At 40.7% G+C, this 17,538-nt stretch overlaps 1 protein-coding gene across 3 annotated transcripts; it reads left to right on the top strand.

The window, feature by feature from the left end:
• The first annotated feature begins 2,728 nt into the window (after positions 1-2,728).
• lamp2 (lysosomal-associated membrane protein 2) lies at positions 2,729-15,173 on the top strand. 3 transcript variants are annotated; one of them, XM_046322973.1, is made up of 9 exons: positions 2,729-2,862; positions 5,066-5,181; positions 6,625-6,835; positions 6,955-7,116; positions 8,532-8,722; positions 8,927-9,046; positions 9,195-9,249; positions 9,443-9,613; positions 13,579-15,173. In XM_046322973.1, the coding sequence occupies exons 1-9, from the start codon at positions 2,817-2,819 to the stop codon at positions 13,719-13,721; spliced, it is 1,215 nt and encodes a 404-aa protein (XP_046178929.1). In that variant the 5' UTR covers positions 2,729-2,816; the 3' UTR covers positions 13,722-15,173. The 3 variants fall into 3 exon arrangements, with proteins under 3 accessions (XP_046178929.1, XP_046178928.1, XP_046178930.1); XM_046322972.1 differs by having other exon boundaries at positions 12,960-15,173; XM_046322974.1 differs by lacking the exon at positions 13,579-15,173 and adding an exon at positions 9,902-12,768.
• The last annotated feature ends 2,365 nt before the right edge of the window (positions 15,174-17,538 follow it).

Here is a 17,538-nt window from a genome sequence, read left to right as displayed (position 1 = left end):
GGGGGGCGGATAACGAGATGTTTGTCCCAGACTCTATCTGTTCCTCGGTTCTGGAATCGGCTCTTTCCTCTCGATTGGCCTGCCAGCCTGGCTCCCATCGGAGCCTGGTGTTTTGTACGACAACGTTTTTGGTGGCCCACCTTGGTTACTGACATCTCCGCGTTTGTTGCCGCCTGCACCGTGTGTGCCCAGAATAAGACTCCTCTGCTAGCTCCGGCTGGCCTCCTTCAACCCCGTCCCTGGTCACATATATCCCTGGACTTTGTCACTGGTCTCCCCCCATCTGATGGCAACATGGTTATCCTTACCGTGGTTGACCGGTTTTCCAAAGCCGCCCACTTCCCTCTCCCCAAGCCGCCCACATCCCTCTCCGCAAGCTACCCTCAGCCAAGGAGGTGGCCCAGCTCATGGTGCAGTACAGCTTCCGGATCCATGGACTTCCAGGGGACGTGGTCTCCGACCTGGGTCCTTAGTTCTCGTCAGTTCTGGAGGGCGTTCTGCACACTCATTGGGTTGTCGGCCAGCCTTCTCCTCCGGGTTCCACCCTCAGTCTAACGGCCAGTCAGAGTGAGCCAATCAAGACCCGGAGATGACTCTACACTGCCTGGTCTCCGCCAATCCCACCACCTGGAGCCAGTAGCTTTTGTGGGTAGAGTACGCCCACAACAACCTCCCTTGCTCAGCCACTGGTCTCTCGCCTTTTGAGTGCTCCCTGGGATATCAGCCCCCACTCTTCCCGGAGCAAGAGGAAGGTAAGCATACCCTCAGCCCAGATGTTCGTCCACCGTTGTCGCTGTACCTAGAGAAGAGAGCTTGGTCAGCTCTTCTCAAGACCACCTCCAGGTATCAATGACAAGATGACCTTCATCTTCCCTTTCCCCATCTCCAAGATCCTTAGCCCCTCTGCTGTTTGTCTTCTGTTGCCCCTACCTTCTGTATACATCACACTTTTCATGTGTCTAGGATTAAACCTCTATGTCTTACAGCCCTTTGTCTCCTGTTTCTCCCGGTTCTGACCATTCTGCCTGCCCTGACCCCGAGCCTGCCTGCTGTCCTGTACCTGCCTGCCCTCGACACGCCCTTTGCCTGCCCCCTGTTTCTAATAAATCTGGGACCTGTACTATCCGCCTCCCGTGTCTGCATCTGGGTCATATCCTGAGTCATGATAGGTTAGGCACCACAAAAAGGTTTACATCAGCAAGAGCAGAGCATGCCAGGGTTAATGTTTGGGATAGTTTTATTTACACCATCCCAGCAGCCCAAAAAAATGAAGTATATTTTCTTCGAAATAACTTTGCCCTGTGCTTCTCCGAGCATGCATTTCGTATATCCTAGGCCTATAGGCTATGGATCATTTGTTTGAGACAACACTACATAGAGGCACACTTGATATTGCATGCCCAGCATAGAATCAAGGAAGAGGGGCAGCACATAGACTACCGTTCAAAAGCTTGGGGTTACTTAGAAATGTCCCTGTTTTTTTTTGTTTAAAGAAAAGTGAAAAGAAATTGTCCATTAAAATCACAGTGACGAGGTGACTCCGGGATGCTGGCCTTCCAGGCAGGGTTGCAAAAAAAGCCATATCTCAGACTGGCTGATTAAAAAGATTAAGATGGGCAAAAGAACAGACCCTGAACAGAGGAACCCTGCCTAGAAGGCCAGCGTTCCGGAGTTGCCTCTTCACTGTTGGGCCAAGGGAGTAGTACACAGCGTTGTACGAAATCTTCAGTTTCTTGGCAATTTCTTGCATGGAATAGCCTTCATTTATGAGAACAAGAATAGACTGAATAGTTTCAGAAAAAAGTTCTTTGTGGCCATTTTGAGCCTGTAATCAAATCCACAAATGCTGATGTTCCAAATATTCAACTAGTCTAAAGGCCAGTTTTATTGATTATTTAATCAGTACAACAGTTTTCAGCTCTGCTGACAATTGCAAAAGGGTTTTCTAATGCTCAATTAGCCTTTTAAAATGATAAACTTGGATAAGCTAACACAACATGCAATCAACAGGAGTGATGTTTGCCGATAATGGGCCTCTGTACGCCTATGTAGATATTCCATTAAATATCAACTGTTTCCAGCTACAATAGTTATTTACATGAACAATGTCTACACTGTATTTCTGATTAATTTGTTCTTTTAATGGACGAAAAAATGTGCTTCTTTCAAAAACAAGGACATTTCTAAGTGACCCCAAACTTTTGAATGGTAGTGTACATCGGCATAATACATTTTACATCGGTTCATAGAAATACTTTTTTCTCTAAGCCAATATGTAATTTAAAGACCAATGTATTGCATTGGGGGTTATGGAGTGGGTTGAGGAGAAAGTTTAGCTGGGTATTTAGATTGAAGGCCTCCATGAAATAACACCATATATATATTTTATAGACCCTGGTGAGTAATCCCAACTCAACTTTTACTTCGGCGCCTAGAATAGTTCCCTGTAACCAATATATATCTCATATATGTGTGTACATGTGTACTGCATTGGGAGCATTTATTTGACCTTGGAACAAGTTTTTTTAAACCCACATTTAATGCACATTTCACTTAAATATGAACAAATATTTATCATAGTTAATGTTTAGAAAAGTATTTTTCATATATCATAGATAAATACAGATTAAGGACACTTTTTTTACTATTACGCGGGGGACTTTTATTGTTCCCGAAATTCCGTGACCCGGAAGTACTTTTATTTTTTATTTTTTAGTATTGCTGACGAGCGGATACTCTCGAGCTGCACTTGGAAGGTAGCTGAAGTCGTAAGCTGTTGTCGCTTTCTGAACAGGTCTTTTGGCTACCAAGTCATCATGTTTCGCTGTGCGTTTCTGATTTTGTTCCTCGCTCTTGGAAATGGTATGTTTACAGAATTGAACGAAATATTGCTTTGTGTCATCGTTGGGTAATATTGTAATCCAATAAGAGGAAACTTTCGGTGCTCCGTCACTTCGGGCGGCAGGCCTATCTTCAGCCATATTGCTTGAGCTAACTACGTTATTTATTTGCTGCGCCAGTAGTTAGCTAGGCTAGTTAGCTAGTTTTCAATCAAACATTAGCTGTAGCTAGGTTTAACCATACAAATAAATTAAAAGTAAAGACTTATTCATGTGAATTTCACGCAACTTTACCGGCAATCAAAGACCCAATAATCTAATACATTAAGTTTATGGCACTGTTGATCTGTCATGCTAAATTAGCTAGCTAACGTTCGTTGTGGTTTTAATGTCTTATTTGACAGGTCATGTTACAGAAAGGACTTCTGGGTGTACAGGGAAAATAACCGCTGTCTCTTAAACACCAAGTAATGTTTGGCATTGTCTTTCATTTGGCTTAGTTAGCAAAATCGTCCTTATGTGTCGTTACCAAACATGTCAACGACAACATCGACCAGCCTCATTCGCCCTGTTCATTTGTAACATGTTAGATGACTGAAATAGGCTCACAACTCGTAGTTTGCTAAGTAACGTTCGCTACCAGTCACACATTTGCTTAGGTATCAATATGTAATGTACTAGCTAGATAACGTTAGCGATACTATTTTTGTAAATCCAGTTCAATCCAAAATCTCAGCTAAATTTACGTTAAGGATTCTCACTTCAGTAACGTTAGCTGTATCTTATTTATGATATATGGCTTTGCGCGTTGATCAGGAAGTTGTCTCGTGACCAAGTATCTGCTGATTGACCTTTTGTTATTTAATTGTAAAACGGCTGCAGTAACATTTTAAACCTGCACAGTAACCGAAGTGATTGCTATAGCAGTTGCTGTCTATAAACCAATCCCCTTGTTATGATTGATAGAAGGAATTTGCACATTGAGCCAATGCATGTGTTATTATAGCCTGGATAGGTTTTGGCCTCCTGCCATGGTGTTGCCAGGACTCATTTGATATTCATGTCAGAATCCTTCCAAGTTTTTTTTTTCCCCTTCCAAGTTTTTCCATTTTCATTAGAATATTTTCAGTTGAGAAATGGCCCCAGTCCTCTGTTGCAAGCTAAGGCCTCTGATATCAAGTCACTCAGGGTGACACGACACAGGGTCACTGGTGATAACCTACCAGGGCCAGTTTTACAAAAGCGTCTTCAGGCATAGTTTATTGTTAGAACCTTTGTAGGAGCATCGTTACATCTCAGCTGTTTCCCAAAATAACCTGTACTAAAGTTGCATTTGGAAACTCTTGTTATTAACTGACTGCCTCAGACCACTAGAACAGCTTAGTGCGTAGTTACAGCTTTTTTGTCCTTCCATGTCACTTTGTTCATAGAATATCTCTGCTAAACATAGAAGCAAAATGTTTATCAGTCTGACTGACTGCTGGTATCTTCAGAATGAAGTTGACTGCAAATACAAAGTTGCCAAAGTGTTACAATCAAGTAAAGGATGAAAATATACTTCAAATAAAAACTGAGATGATTGCATTGACTTGCCTAGTTAAATAATGGTGAAATATAAATGTTTTCAAAAAAAAATTGAGTTCTATTTTTCCAATAGGCTAATGTCTGTAATTATTTTGCCTCAATGTATTTCATGATGGTGTAACCTGTGTGCAATCCAATACCCAATCTATAATTTGGTGCATTATTGTTGGGAAGCCTAAGCATGATAAGCCACATCAATATTTGCAGTCATAGGGGTTAATATCGTTCTAGGAGCTGATCTGTCATCAGTTTTGTGGGGTAATTCTAATGTTAAGATTAACACTTCAAACATTTTCTCTGTGTGGTAGGAACAATGCCTCTTTAAAACGACTGTAAACCTAAATTCCGTCGCAATCTGGAAACCGGGCCCATTTGGTTCCATGTGAGATTGCTCAGATGATGAACACTTTCACAACAATGAAGGTTTGGAAATTGTTAGCATATGGTGTGTTCCCCACCGAGTTTTATAAGAATTTAAATATTTTGGGTACTTGTAAAGGCAAGTAGAAAATGACCAAAACTCATTAGGCTACCTATGCTGTGTTTACTGTGAATTTATTTAAATTGAGTTTGTTTTCAGGAGTCCCCCAACATTCTGCCTCATAACATGTCAAGAAAATGGCTGTTCATTTTTATTTCAGAACTCCATCTATCACATGGGACTGAAGTGTCAGTCAACAACACGGAGAACAAATTATGCCTCTACGCCAATTTGATGGTCAACTTCTCAGTCGCATATGAAGTTGGTGTAAATAAGGTGTGTATTTACTCTTTAAATGTTTTTCTGCATGGTAATATACATAGGCCTATAAATAACTCTTGATATGATTTGTCACTCTGCTTAATAAGTTTTGAGTTGAGTGTCTACTTTGACAAATATAGTTCTTAATGTAATCACAGACAAGAGGGAGTAACTGCAAGGAATAGTCTTCTGTCTGTTCAGCGGTTTATCCTATAATTGTCATGGCTTGTCTTGTTACACCAGGGTTTTTCAAAGTTATTGTCCCTAGCAATAAAAAAGCCTAATTTAAGTGAAGATGCCCTCGGAGCCGGTGTTTGGAGGATATATTGGCATGTTAGGCTCGATGATGTTGAGGGCCGAGTTGGCAATGTATTAAAATAATGATTGGCATATTTTAATTAAAAATATTATTTTGATGTATTTATTCATACTATTTCATCCTTCCACAAGATATAGTCCCAGCACAAATCTAGGCTTGCTACCCAAGCCGGCTGGTCGTTTGTTGTGTGTTTATGGACCTGATCCAGTCGTTCTTTATGTTCCATTGCCATACTGGCTGGCAACATGCTTATCGCTTGCTTGCTAGCTAGCCAACTACAGCTAACTTAGTCATTTAAAAAAGCAGCCAGAATAACAGCAAAGTATTTGTATAAGCTGTTTTCTATTGACATTTATTTGGATACATCCATAACAATGAGCTAATGAGGCGCGGTTTTGCCTGGCATGGAAAATTTGCTTACCCGTCAGGACACCGTTGTTCATAGGAGCCAGCCAACAACACAGCTACTACAATCACTTCCAACTGAAGCTGGGAAGACTGCAAACTAGCTGCACTTCATTTCGTTTTACCCATTTTCGGTTGACATTTCTTTGTATGTATCCATAAAAATGATGCCAGCTGATTCATAATTTAGACCGGCTGAAAATCGCTGCCTGTCTCGTCCCTACTCACGATACGTTAATTACTATGAGACAGATGGAGATTGAATTTGAATATTGAAACAATTTTGCAAATGTCGGAGAGAAGGATAGCAAGATTTATACAAATCTCTGAAAACTGTTAGTTTAAAATAAATGCTAGATTATGTCTATGCTTTTTATAGTAGAGATCAAGTCTATAAATTGCTTGGCTGGGCTGATGAGACATTGGTTGCGCAGTCCATTGGAACAGAATAAAGACATTTTACCTTCATAGATTTAGCCAGTGGTAACCTGTGAAATAGACACCGGATGGAAGCTGGTTTTAACCAATCAGGATTAGACCCACCCGTTGTCCCAGAATATGAAATATTTATTTTTTCCCCCCTGCTAATCCATCATTATAATGGACACAGTTATGTTATTCTACTGTACTATTTTGTCATAATGCAAAATGGCACTGTTCCTAAGGAAGTACTTGGCGGGAAATGATAAAAGGGAATCCATATTTTAATGACTGTCCAATATATTCGTCCTCAGAGTGAAACTGTTGTTTTGGTACTGCCTGAAAATGTGACAACCGAAGGGAGCGCCTGTGATAACACAACATCGACGTTGAAACTCAGTTTTGGAGATGGGCACAGTTGGACAGTGGATTTCACTAAAAATAACAAAACCTACCAAGTAGATACCATTATCTTCTCCTACAATCTCAATGACTCAAGCGTCTTCCCCAACTCTACATCAAAAGGTAACGAACTAGTGACTACATAGTTATGATGTCATGATACTGTTAATTCGCGATATACAAATTTAGTACTGTAGTTGATATGACACATGCTGATATTTGTCAATCCTTCTTGCTTTTAGAAACCAAGTCTGTGACGGTGAAGTCAATTATCACCAATGTGAGTGTGGACACCTACTACTCCTGCAAGAGTGCAGATGTCCGGACAGTAGAGTCTGTCATTCAGACACTGTATGATGTTGCTCTACAGGCGTTTGTGATTAACGGCAGCAAAAGTGACACCGGTAGGTAGTACGAGCATCAGGCCATTGTAAGATCAACTGTGCCACAATCATACAGTGCATTCAGTCTCTACTTTATCCACATTTTGCTAATTCTAAAATAGATTAAATCATTTTTCCCTCGTCAGTCTAAACAAAATAATGACAAAGCGAAAACAGGTTTTTGGAAATGTTATTAAAAATAAAAAAACAGATACCATATTTACCTAAGTATTCAGACCCTTTGCTATGAAACTCGAAATTGAACTCAGGTGCATCCTGTTTCCATTGATCACCCTTGATGTTTCTACAACTTGATTGGAGTCCACCTGTGGTAAATTAAATTGATTGGGCGTGATTTGGAAAGGCACACCTGTCTATATACGGTTCCAAAGTTGACGTCAGAGCGAAAACCAAGCCATGGGGTCAAGGGAATTGTCCGTAGATCTCCGAGAAAGGATTGTGTTGAAGCACAGATCTGGGGAAGGGTACAAAAAAATGTCTGCAGCATTGAAAGTTCCCAAGAACGCAGTGGCCTCCTTCATTCTGAAAGAAGATTGGAACCACCAAGACTTACTAGTCTAGGCAGCCAGCTCTAACTGAGCAATCGGGGGAGAAGGACATTGGTCAGGGAGATGATCAAGAACCTGATGGTCACTGACAGCTCCAGAGTTCTTCTGTGGAGATGGGAGAACCTTCAAGAATGACAACCATCTCTGCAGCACTCCACCAATCAAGCCTTTATGTTAGTGGCCAGACGGAATCCACTCGCTCAGTAAAAGGCACATGACAGCCCGCTTGGAGTTTGCCAATATACACCTAAAGGACTCTCAGAACATGAGAAACAAGATTATCTGGTCTAATGAAACCAAGATTGAACTCTTTGGCCTGAATGCCAAGCGTCACGTTTGGAGGAAATCTGGTTTGGTGGTTTTGGGACAAGTCTCTGAAAGTCCTTGATTGGCCCAGCCTGAAAATAGCTGTGCAGCGGCATTCCCCATCCAACCGGACAGAGCTTGAGGGGATCTGCAGAGAACAGTGGGATAAACTCCCAAAATACATGTGTGCCAAGCTTGTCATACCCAAGAAGACTCGAGGCTGTAATTGCTGCCAAAGGTGCATCAACAAAAGTACTAATTAAGGGTCTGAATACTTATGTAAATGTGATATTTGCAAAATTGTCTTAACTGTTTTTGCTTTTTCATTTTTGAATAAGGCTGTAACGTCACAAAATGTGGGAAAAGTCAAGGGGCCTGAATACTTTCCGAATGCGCTGTATGTCAAACTATTTTACTGTGTTTTCTCCAGGGTTGTGGTCAATTCCAATTAACAAGGGTCAATTCAGGAAGTGAACTGTAATTCAGTTTACTTCCTGAAATGCAATTGATCCCAACCCGGTTGGTTCTCTGAACTTAATAGGTTCCATGTTTTCCCTACAGACACCATATGCTCCGCTGACATGACCACCACTGTGGCGCCCACCACGACCGTTACCACCACAGCTGCCCCCACTTCTACCCCTACACTGCCCACGCCCACTACTGGAAAGTACAGCATCGCAACCGACGTCAACAGCACAGCCTGCCTGATGGCCACCTTCGGCCTACAGATCGGCTACAAGCAAGGAGACGTATGTATACAAGTAGGATAGCGATTGTAAAATAGGCCCTTACTTTTGATGGTTCATATTTTAGCATGGTTCCTATTTTAGTCTGTTCAATGGAACATTTTCAGATATGTTTGTCAGAGTACATGATTTTCTTGTCTATGAAGAGAGGTCTTTGTTGCTAGTATGTTAGTGTTGTTTACCGTCCTGTGTTTTCCCCTTTATTAGAAAGAGGAGACCATCAACCTGGTGCCTAATATGACTGAAGTGGGCGGAGCCTGTAGGGCCAACAGCAGCGATCTCATGTTGACATCCGATACAATCACCATCGTGTTCATGTTCAGCAACGTAAGGCGACGAAGCCAGACGAGTTAAAAAAATAATAATCTGAAACCAAGTCCGGTATTATCCTGGTTGTCTGCATGTAGACAATTGGACAAATACAGAGTAGGGTCTGTTTCAGTCAAACTGATAAGTGTTTCCTTGCACGTTACAGGACGGCAAGAAGTTCCAACTGCACGCTCTGAATGTCACAGTGATACCAGCCACTGGTAAGCAGCATTGCACTACAAACCCCTTCAGAAACAAAGTCCCTAATTGGATGTTAGGATAGGATCAACTTTAGTCTCCCCAAGCTGCCATTTTTCTTGGAAACCGTGCAGCTTTGTAATAAACAGTATACATTACACGCACAGTACATGCAATGCATATTATAACATTGCTCACTCTGTGTGTTATGTCCAGGGGCTCCCGTCGTTGCAGTCAATACCAACATGTCCATTTGGGCGGCGGCGGTAGGCAGCTCCTACATGTGCAACAAGGAGCAGACCTTAAATGTCACCGACACACTCACTCTTTACACGTTTGAGCTTCGCGTCCAGCCCTTTGAAGTCAACAAAGGCGAATTCGCTACAGGTAGGTGACTTCCTGAGATGGGTAATGAAGAAAATTCCCCATATGTTTGTGGTATTCTACAGCTTACTAGGATTGCTAAAGCCAAGTGCAGCTAACATGCTTGAAACTGAGACATAGCCCATAATGGTTATTACAGTCTTCAGTAGAATCGGTTACATGTCCAGTTTGGTGAAACGGGTAAGTATTTGAGGTCATGCCATGCTTCTGCCCTAAAAAGATTAACAACCAAATGATCATGAGAAGATGATGTTCCAAGTTGTGCTCATTGATTCTCTCTCTCGTCTGCAGCCCATGAATGTTCACTGGATGACACCAGCATCTTAATCCCTATCATTGTTGGTGCCGCCCTGGCTGGCTTGATTCTCATTGTAGTGATTGCTTATGTGATTGGTCGTAGGAAGACCTATGTGGGATATCAGACCCTCTAAAAGCAATCTGTGATCATGAATCTGTGACAATTAATCAAGAACACAGGTTGATCCTTGTGTGGGGTGGCGGTCCCAAAGCCTGGTCCTGGATGGCTGTCTCAGTGCAGTCTTTCAATTGACGACTGACTTGTACAACTGGAATAGTCAGACTGTCACCTCTTTACTTCAGCCACTCTTAAGAGCTGCTCTTAGACTTGAGTTTAGTCTAGCTTTGCTTAGGTGTAGACTTGAGCTTAGTCTAGCTTTGCTTAAGTAAACCTGAAGACAAATGCTCTCCAGGACCAGGTTCGACTGTCATACCCCGTTTATTTGTTTGTGATTTCTGTTTTGTTTGATTTGCTTAATCTTTTTTTTCTGTTGTAAAGGAGCAAGTGCAGGATTATTTGACCTCTGTGTTAGCCAGTGCAATTTTTTGAAACCTTTGGAACCAGTAAAGGCCTTATTTATTGAAAATTCTCAGTGATTGCACCTGACCCATCTGACATTACTTGCCGGAGGCTTCTCATTCAGGGTAGGGACGCTTTTTATGAAGTAGCACATTTCATAGAAACACCAGTTAAAGTCCTTGTGCTACAGTTTGCACATTTTAACGAGGAGCTGTGACAATTGGGGGCTGTGCCCTTTTCACTATGAATCATGCACTTGCTCCCTCCCTCCCTTTGGCATACCTTTTTTTTGGTTTCTTTATGTTATTGAATTTGTGTATTTTCATTCAACTTTTTGTGGTTTTATTCATCCTCACAATTCATCGTAGCAGTGCACTATTTTGACTGACTTGAACATTTCACATTTGCCTCGCTGCTCAATGAGACAACATTGAGTAGCTTTGATTTGGCTCAGGAACTCTTTTGCGAACTAACCAGGATCAGGGTCTGCTGCTTTGCGCTCCTTGCTCTTTCAGCTCGTTACTGATCATCCACTAGTCGGTCATTAGTTTGAATTTGGAGATGTGACTTTTTGACTGAAATGTGTGGCCGCAACTCGGGTAAAAAGATAAGGTGGTATTGCTGGCATATAGTTCCGTCTCTAAGTTGATTTGACAAAACAAGGCATCTGTCGTTTATATTCACGCACAGCAGTACTTGACGTATGGTTGCCACCAATGTCAGTCTGTCTCTGACTTTGACTGACACGCTCACATTGTGTAGTGTGAAATCTACCAAGTGTTTAATTAACTTTGAAAAGTCCATGCCTAGTTTGAGGATGTAAAAGACAAACCTGAAAAGAAAGGTAACACACAACCCCTCCAGTCATATCTTGGCGTTAGGTTTAAAAAAAGGGATAGCTGTGATTATTTGCGGTCATTCAAACCTATTCTTCGCAGATGGTGATTCTTTTTTTATACATTTAAATGCACTAAATTGTTCAGTAAGTTTGACATAAATTGAAACTGTGTGCTGCAATGTTACACCTGTGTATATTATAGCTGTTGCTGTGGTGTTGCTCCCGAAAGCTGCCACTTAGTAAGGGGGCACTTGTGACCACGGCTGGGGTCTATTCCATTTAAATTAATAAATTATAATTCCAATTTGCCTCATCTTTTTCATGAGGAAAATTGGAATTATAATTTCAGTTTACTTCCTGAATTGATTTAAATGAAATTGAATTGACTAGTTGCCTAGTTGACCGCTTGTAAGTAGCACCAATCAATCGAGTAGGATAAAGGATGATTGTCCACAGGACTTGCAGTACATGTGTATATTGTCGTACTGTTAGGACAGGTGAAAATGGGTAGTTGCTGTGTATTATCGCTTTGTCGCAGTGAGATGGTCTGCATGAGACATGAAGAAATTTGATTGCCGCCTTTAATTTCTGTTGATCATCAGTCAACCCCAAAACATTTAAGATGCTGTATATGTGAATGATTTGCTTTTTTTCCTTTTCAAATATATGATTGATTATTGCTTTTACATTCCAGTGTGTTGTCTTGGAAAATTGACTGCTTTTGTACGAATTCTGTTTGTTACTTTGGTTTTAAAATTGTATTTTTTTTTTCTTGACCGCGTCAACACAATCAGTTCTAAAATACAATTTTGAAAACATTTACTATACCAAATTTTCATTCACTTGACGTGATCAAATGTTATGATTGTGACAATTTTTGCCTTGCTCAATGAAGCAGCTCCATTTTGAGATTCAATCACGTTTGATTACATTTACATTAATCAATTGGATTATTTGGCTCCTATTTTCTCTCCTAGTTTAAGAATTCATAAAGCAGCATGTTAAGAAATGGGAAATCGCAATCACAGGACAGACCCATTCTTCAAATTAAGATACGCTGAACACCTTACTAATATTTTTTTTACTTTAGAACGGCCTCAATTTGTCTGGGCATGGACTGACTCAACAAGGTGTCGAAAGCGTTCAACCTGGGATTTGACCCCATGTTGACTCCAATGCTTCCCACACAATTTTGTCATTCCCTTTCACCCACTGAATGGCACACATACACAATCGATGTCGCAAGGCTAAAATACTTGTTTAACCTGTCTCTTCTTTCGTCTACACTGGTTGATTTGAAGTGGATTTAACAAGTGACATCAATAAGGATCATACTTTTAATCTGGATTCACCTGGTCAGTCTGTCATGGAAAAGCAAGGTGTTCATAATGTTTAAACTCGGTGTAAATTCTTTTCTTCTGTGGCGGTGAACAATGTTAATTTTTGAATTCCTTTTCAATAGGCTTTTAGCTGCAATAAATGGGAATGGAAATTGTGCATAAACTGGCGTGGACCATTTTTAATATTTTACAATATTGGTCCCCTGGACATTTTAGTGAATCCCTCCTTTGTTTTCCAACTATTCTTGACTGAGAAGTGTCTCTATGATTGACCATGCATTCACCATTTTGATGTTTTACCTTTCTTCCACCCTGCAACCCCCCCCCGTGCCCACTTACTTTACTGTCATCCAGCGGAGGATTGCCAAGACGATACGACAGAGAGCTGGCTTGTTCCTATAGCGGTCGGGGTTGCCTTGACTTTACTGGTCCTCATTGTGTTGGTTGCCTATTTCATTGGAAGAAAGCGAAACCAGGGCACTGGCTATGAGCACTTCTAAATTATCTTCACTATGCTGAGGCTAACTTCGGTCATCTGGATAATTGTTGATTTTAATTTGACTTATATACTGTGCAGAGTTTACTTAATGGTGAAATTCACCGGATGGAAAGCTCTTTCTCATGAAACAATGACTTGGAGAAGCGGCTGTGTTAACGATGGCATGTAACAGCTGTGTGTGTAATTAGAATTTTTTGATTGACACATCTTATTCCTCATCACATGGTTGACTATAGATGGCTGGTGACCAAATGTTTTCCTAATTGCAATTAATGCCCATGCGCTGACTGACCCCAATGAATATGTCTTGGTTCTGAACTTGCTGCTTTTAAAAAATTAAAATTTCTTCCATGTCTGTGAAGGACTTAACCAAATCCTGTTTCTTCTCTCCTCTTAACTCTGGTCTTTTCTGCTGACTAATCACTAGCATGCTATCATTGCTAACCCTTCTTCTCTGTCTCTTCTCTGTGGCAGCCGTGGAGTGCTTCATGGACTCTGATTTGAGCTTTCTGGTGCCCATTGCTGTGGGCGTGGCCCTCAGCTTCCTAATCATCCTTGTGCTTATCTCTTACCTGATTGGCCGGAGGAAGAGTCGCACTGGCTACCAGTCAGTATAATCCAATCACAGCTGCTTTTGCCCCTACCCATTCCCTCATCCTCTAAGCCCCTCACAACATGTTGCCTCCCCATCCCCAAAGCTTCTATGGCATCCAAATGTTTCTTTACATTTCCCATGGGTCTTTCCTTGATGTTACCCTCAGCAAATTCCCTGTTCACACTCCTACCCTACTTCTCACCCCACCCAACAGTTCTTTTGAAAGTCCTTTTTTGTATGACTGAAGTCATCAAGCAACAAAACCTGTCAAAATGATCAGTGGTTTTACACCAAGTGTGTTTGGATGTAAATTGCATGGAGTATCATGGCTCCTCTTAATAACAGGGCATCAGTTATTTATTCCCAGAGGTTCATATGAATGAGGCTGTTTTCTCACTGTTCTGTTGATATCCTGTATTATATTTGTGTACATTTTAATTGCTCTCTTGTATAGAATGAATGTTCATTTTTGATGAATAGAGATGTCAAATTATACTGAGAAAATATTGAAAGCGCATTGAAATTTAGAGCCAATGTTATCTAAGTATCCATTGGTAAATCTTTGCAGAATTAGAAAATTCCATTTATTTTTATGAATTCCCTCATTAAATTAGCAGATTCTTAATTGTGATTGTACCCCCTGCACTTATTTCTCTTAGTTGTAGTACAATAAAAGTGTTTTGACTAGAATGGATATAGCTTTTGTCAGATTTTGCTTTTCATGGCAGGTTAGGAGAATTAGGTTAAGGTTAGGAAATTTTATTCCTTTCTAGCCATGACCCAATGAAAGGGACTAACTTTACAAAGACACAGCTACTAACCAGCATTTGGAGCAGTTGCATAAATGTCATTTTGATGTTTGTATTTTCACTAATGTTAAAGTCCCTTCGGAAAGGAGGATGATGGCATAGTCTTGGGTCTGGTATCAGAAATGGCCCAGTTAAGAAATCTACAAGAACTGGGTCATTCAGTAGGGAGAAAGTTTTGAAACTTTATAAACTGAGGTACTGCCTGAACAATAGAAAAATTCTGTTGCAACCCTTTTTGCTACCGCGTATCCTTCTGTACGCGACCCAGGCCTCATAAGAGGAAGTATAAGAATTCACCAAAGCCTGGACAGGAAGGAAACTCCTTTCTGAACCTCCCCATCTCAGAGCGGGTAAATTAACAGCCACTTTTTTTTTAGAAAAACAGTCAAATTAATTCAGTGTGTTTTGATCAAGGATGCTATTTCCTTACTGTTCTTGTATCATGCTCATTATTCGGTGTGAACTTCTGTTTTGTACCAATACTTATGATTATACTGATCCTGGTTAAGTTTGCCTCTAAGATGTGGTTTTGTGCCTTTTTGTTGCACTACTATTCCCCTTATAACCAAGTCTGTCTCTTATCTCATGACGATTGTGAAATGATGTTAGCTCGTTGAACTAAATTTGAGGGAAACGTTTAAATAAAGTTGCTTTCCTGTTTTGTAGCAATTTGCTGACTCCTATTTCATTAACCACAGTTGGTGTTCTTTCCTTTTTTATTGCGCTTGTTAAACCACAAGGACATCACTCGTGACTGGCATTATCTCTGTGTATACAGTTGTAAAACTGGCAGTGTTAGGCAAAAGAACTGCAATATTCAGGCCCAAAGATGAGACTTTGGTCAGGATCATGACTTTATAATCTCGAATAGCATAATGGCGGCATGAATGTTACCTTTCCAAGACTCCCTGTGCATTCAGTAAGTATTCAGACCCCTCTTAAATAAAAATGACCTTAAGCTACACACAATACCCCATAATGACAAAGCAAAAACAGGGTATTAGAAAGTTTTGCAAATGTATTGCAAAATAAACTGAAATGCCTTATTTACGTAACTATTCAGCCCTTTTGCTATGAGACTTGAAATTGACCTCCGGTGCATCCTGTTCATCCATTGACCATTCTTGAGATTGGAGTCCACCTGTGGTAAATTCAATTGATTGGACATGATGTGGAAAGGCACAAACCTGTCTATGTAAGGTCCCACAGTTGACCGTGGATGTCAGAGCAAAAATTAAACCATGAGGTCGAAGGAATTGTGTCACGGCACAGATCTGGGGAACCAAAAAAAAAAAATGGGAGATAGGCGAACCTTCCAGAAGGACAACCATCTCTGCAGCACTCCACCAATCAGGCCTTTATATCTTTATGGTAGAGTGGCCAGATGGAAGCCGCCACTCAGTAAAAGGCACAGCCTGCTTGGAGTTTGCCAAAGGCACCTAAAGGACTCCGACCATGACAAACAACATTCTCTGGTCTGATGAAATCAAGATTCAACTCTTTGGCCTGAATGCCAAGTGTCACGTCTGGAGGAAACCTGGCACCATCCCTACGGTGAAGCATGGTGGTGGCAGCATCATGTTGTGGGGATGTTTTTCAGCTTGAGAGGATCTGCAGAGAACAATGGTTGAAACACCCAAAATACAGGTGTGCCAAGCTTGTAGCTTCATACCCAAGAAGATTCAAGTCAAAGGTGCATCAACAAAGTACTGAGTAAAGGTTCCGAAAGCTTAAGTAAATGTGATCTTTCAATTTTTGTAATCCTGTTTTTGCTTTGTTGTAATGGGGTATTGTATGTAGATTGAGGGGAAAAGAACAATTTAATTTTAGAAAAAGGCTGTAATGTAACAAAATGTGGAAAAATAATACTTTCCAAATGCACTGTATGGGCGATTTTGCAAAATTGTAAAAAATATTTTCTATGATATGTTTTACATGTTTTTGTGGATTTCACTATTTTCCATTGAGAAGCCAATGGCCCCACACCCTGACTTTTGATATTCTATGTATTTCAACAAGAAAATTGTTTAACATATTTATGCACACACAATTTTTTTAATAATTTCAGCCAGTAGTTTTGAAAGTGGTGCTCACGAGACAAAAGTGGGCCCCATGTTTGTGTGTGTGCGCTTCGTCATCAAATTGTGTCCTATGACACCCTTTTCCTGTGATATTTTCTGGGGGGGTGGGTTAGGGATATGTTACGAATCTAATTCGTACTAGCTATATGTTACGCGTTTGTTGTCCGTTAGAAACTAGTGTATTTTATATGCAGCTGGTTAGAAAAGGAGTCCTCAATATATATATTTTTTTATGTACATGTCAAGTCACAAAATGTACACGTCAAGTCCACTGTCACTGGGAAGTGACAGTGGAGAACAAGGATATGACATGGAGAGAGTGTATGATATAACTTTGAATATGTCAAGATAAGAGTATTTGTATTCTCAGTTATTACCGTAAGTGCTGGCACTCAGCTAGATTGTCCTCTACTTGAAAGAATGCATCTCATTATGTTGTAGTTGTAATTTATGACAGCTGATCATATTAACATTACCTGGCCGATAAATCCCTAAATATTTTGGCAAAATTGAGTGAAATCTATGTATTGTCGAATAAAATGGTCAAAGCCAATACAAGGTTCTGATTCGTGACAAAATTAGAAAAGTATTTCTGTTGATAAAAGTTCATTTCTCAACCAACTTAATTTGGGGAAAATATGAAATGCCAAAAGTGGCCATTGTAAAATCACCCATATATTCTCTATAGGCTCTGATCAAAAGTAGTGCACTATAAAGAGAATAGGGTGTAGTTTGGGAAACCGTCCCAAGGCTGTGTGGTGGGTGCAGTCATCACTGGTATGTTGGTAGCTGCCCAAGTTCATTCTCCTTTTAAGGTCACATGAGCCTGTCCCTATGGACCTCAACATATTATAGAGAACAATGGATACATCTCTTATGGAATACACCAGGAGGTGCCGGTTCTGCAAGTACCAGAATTGGCCAAATGTGGAAGCTAAACTGTCCTCTA

The sequence above is a fragment of the Oncorhynchus gorbuscha genome, linkage group LG23 (genome assembly GCF_021184085.1).
Source record: "Oncorhynchus gorbuscha isolate QuinsamMale2020 ecotype Even-year linkage group LG23, OgorEven_v1.0, whole genome shotgun sequence".
In the NCBI taxonomy this organism is placed as follows: Eukaryota; Metazoa; Chordata; class Actinopteri; order Salmoniformes; family Salmonidae; genus Oncorhynchus; species Oncorhynchus gorbuscha.
This window is presented reverse-complemented; position numbering and strand designations above follow the sequence as displayed.

Coding starts and splice junctions, on each gene's coding strand:
- lamp2 (XM_046322972.1), top strand. CDS start 2,817: ATGTTTCGCTGTGCGTTTCTGATTTTGTTCCTCGCTCTTGGAAATG. Junction 5,182..6,624: donor ATGAAGTTGGTGTAAATAAG/GTGTGTATTTAC, acceptor ATTCGTCCTCAG/AGTGAAACTGTTGTTTTGGT. Junction 8,723..8,926: donor TCGGCTACAAGCAAGGAGAC/GTATGTATACAA, acceptor CCCCTTTATTAG/AAAGAGGAGACCATCAACCT.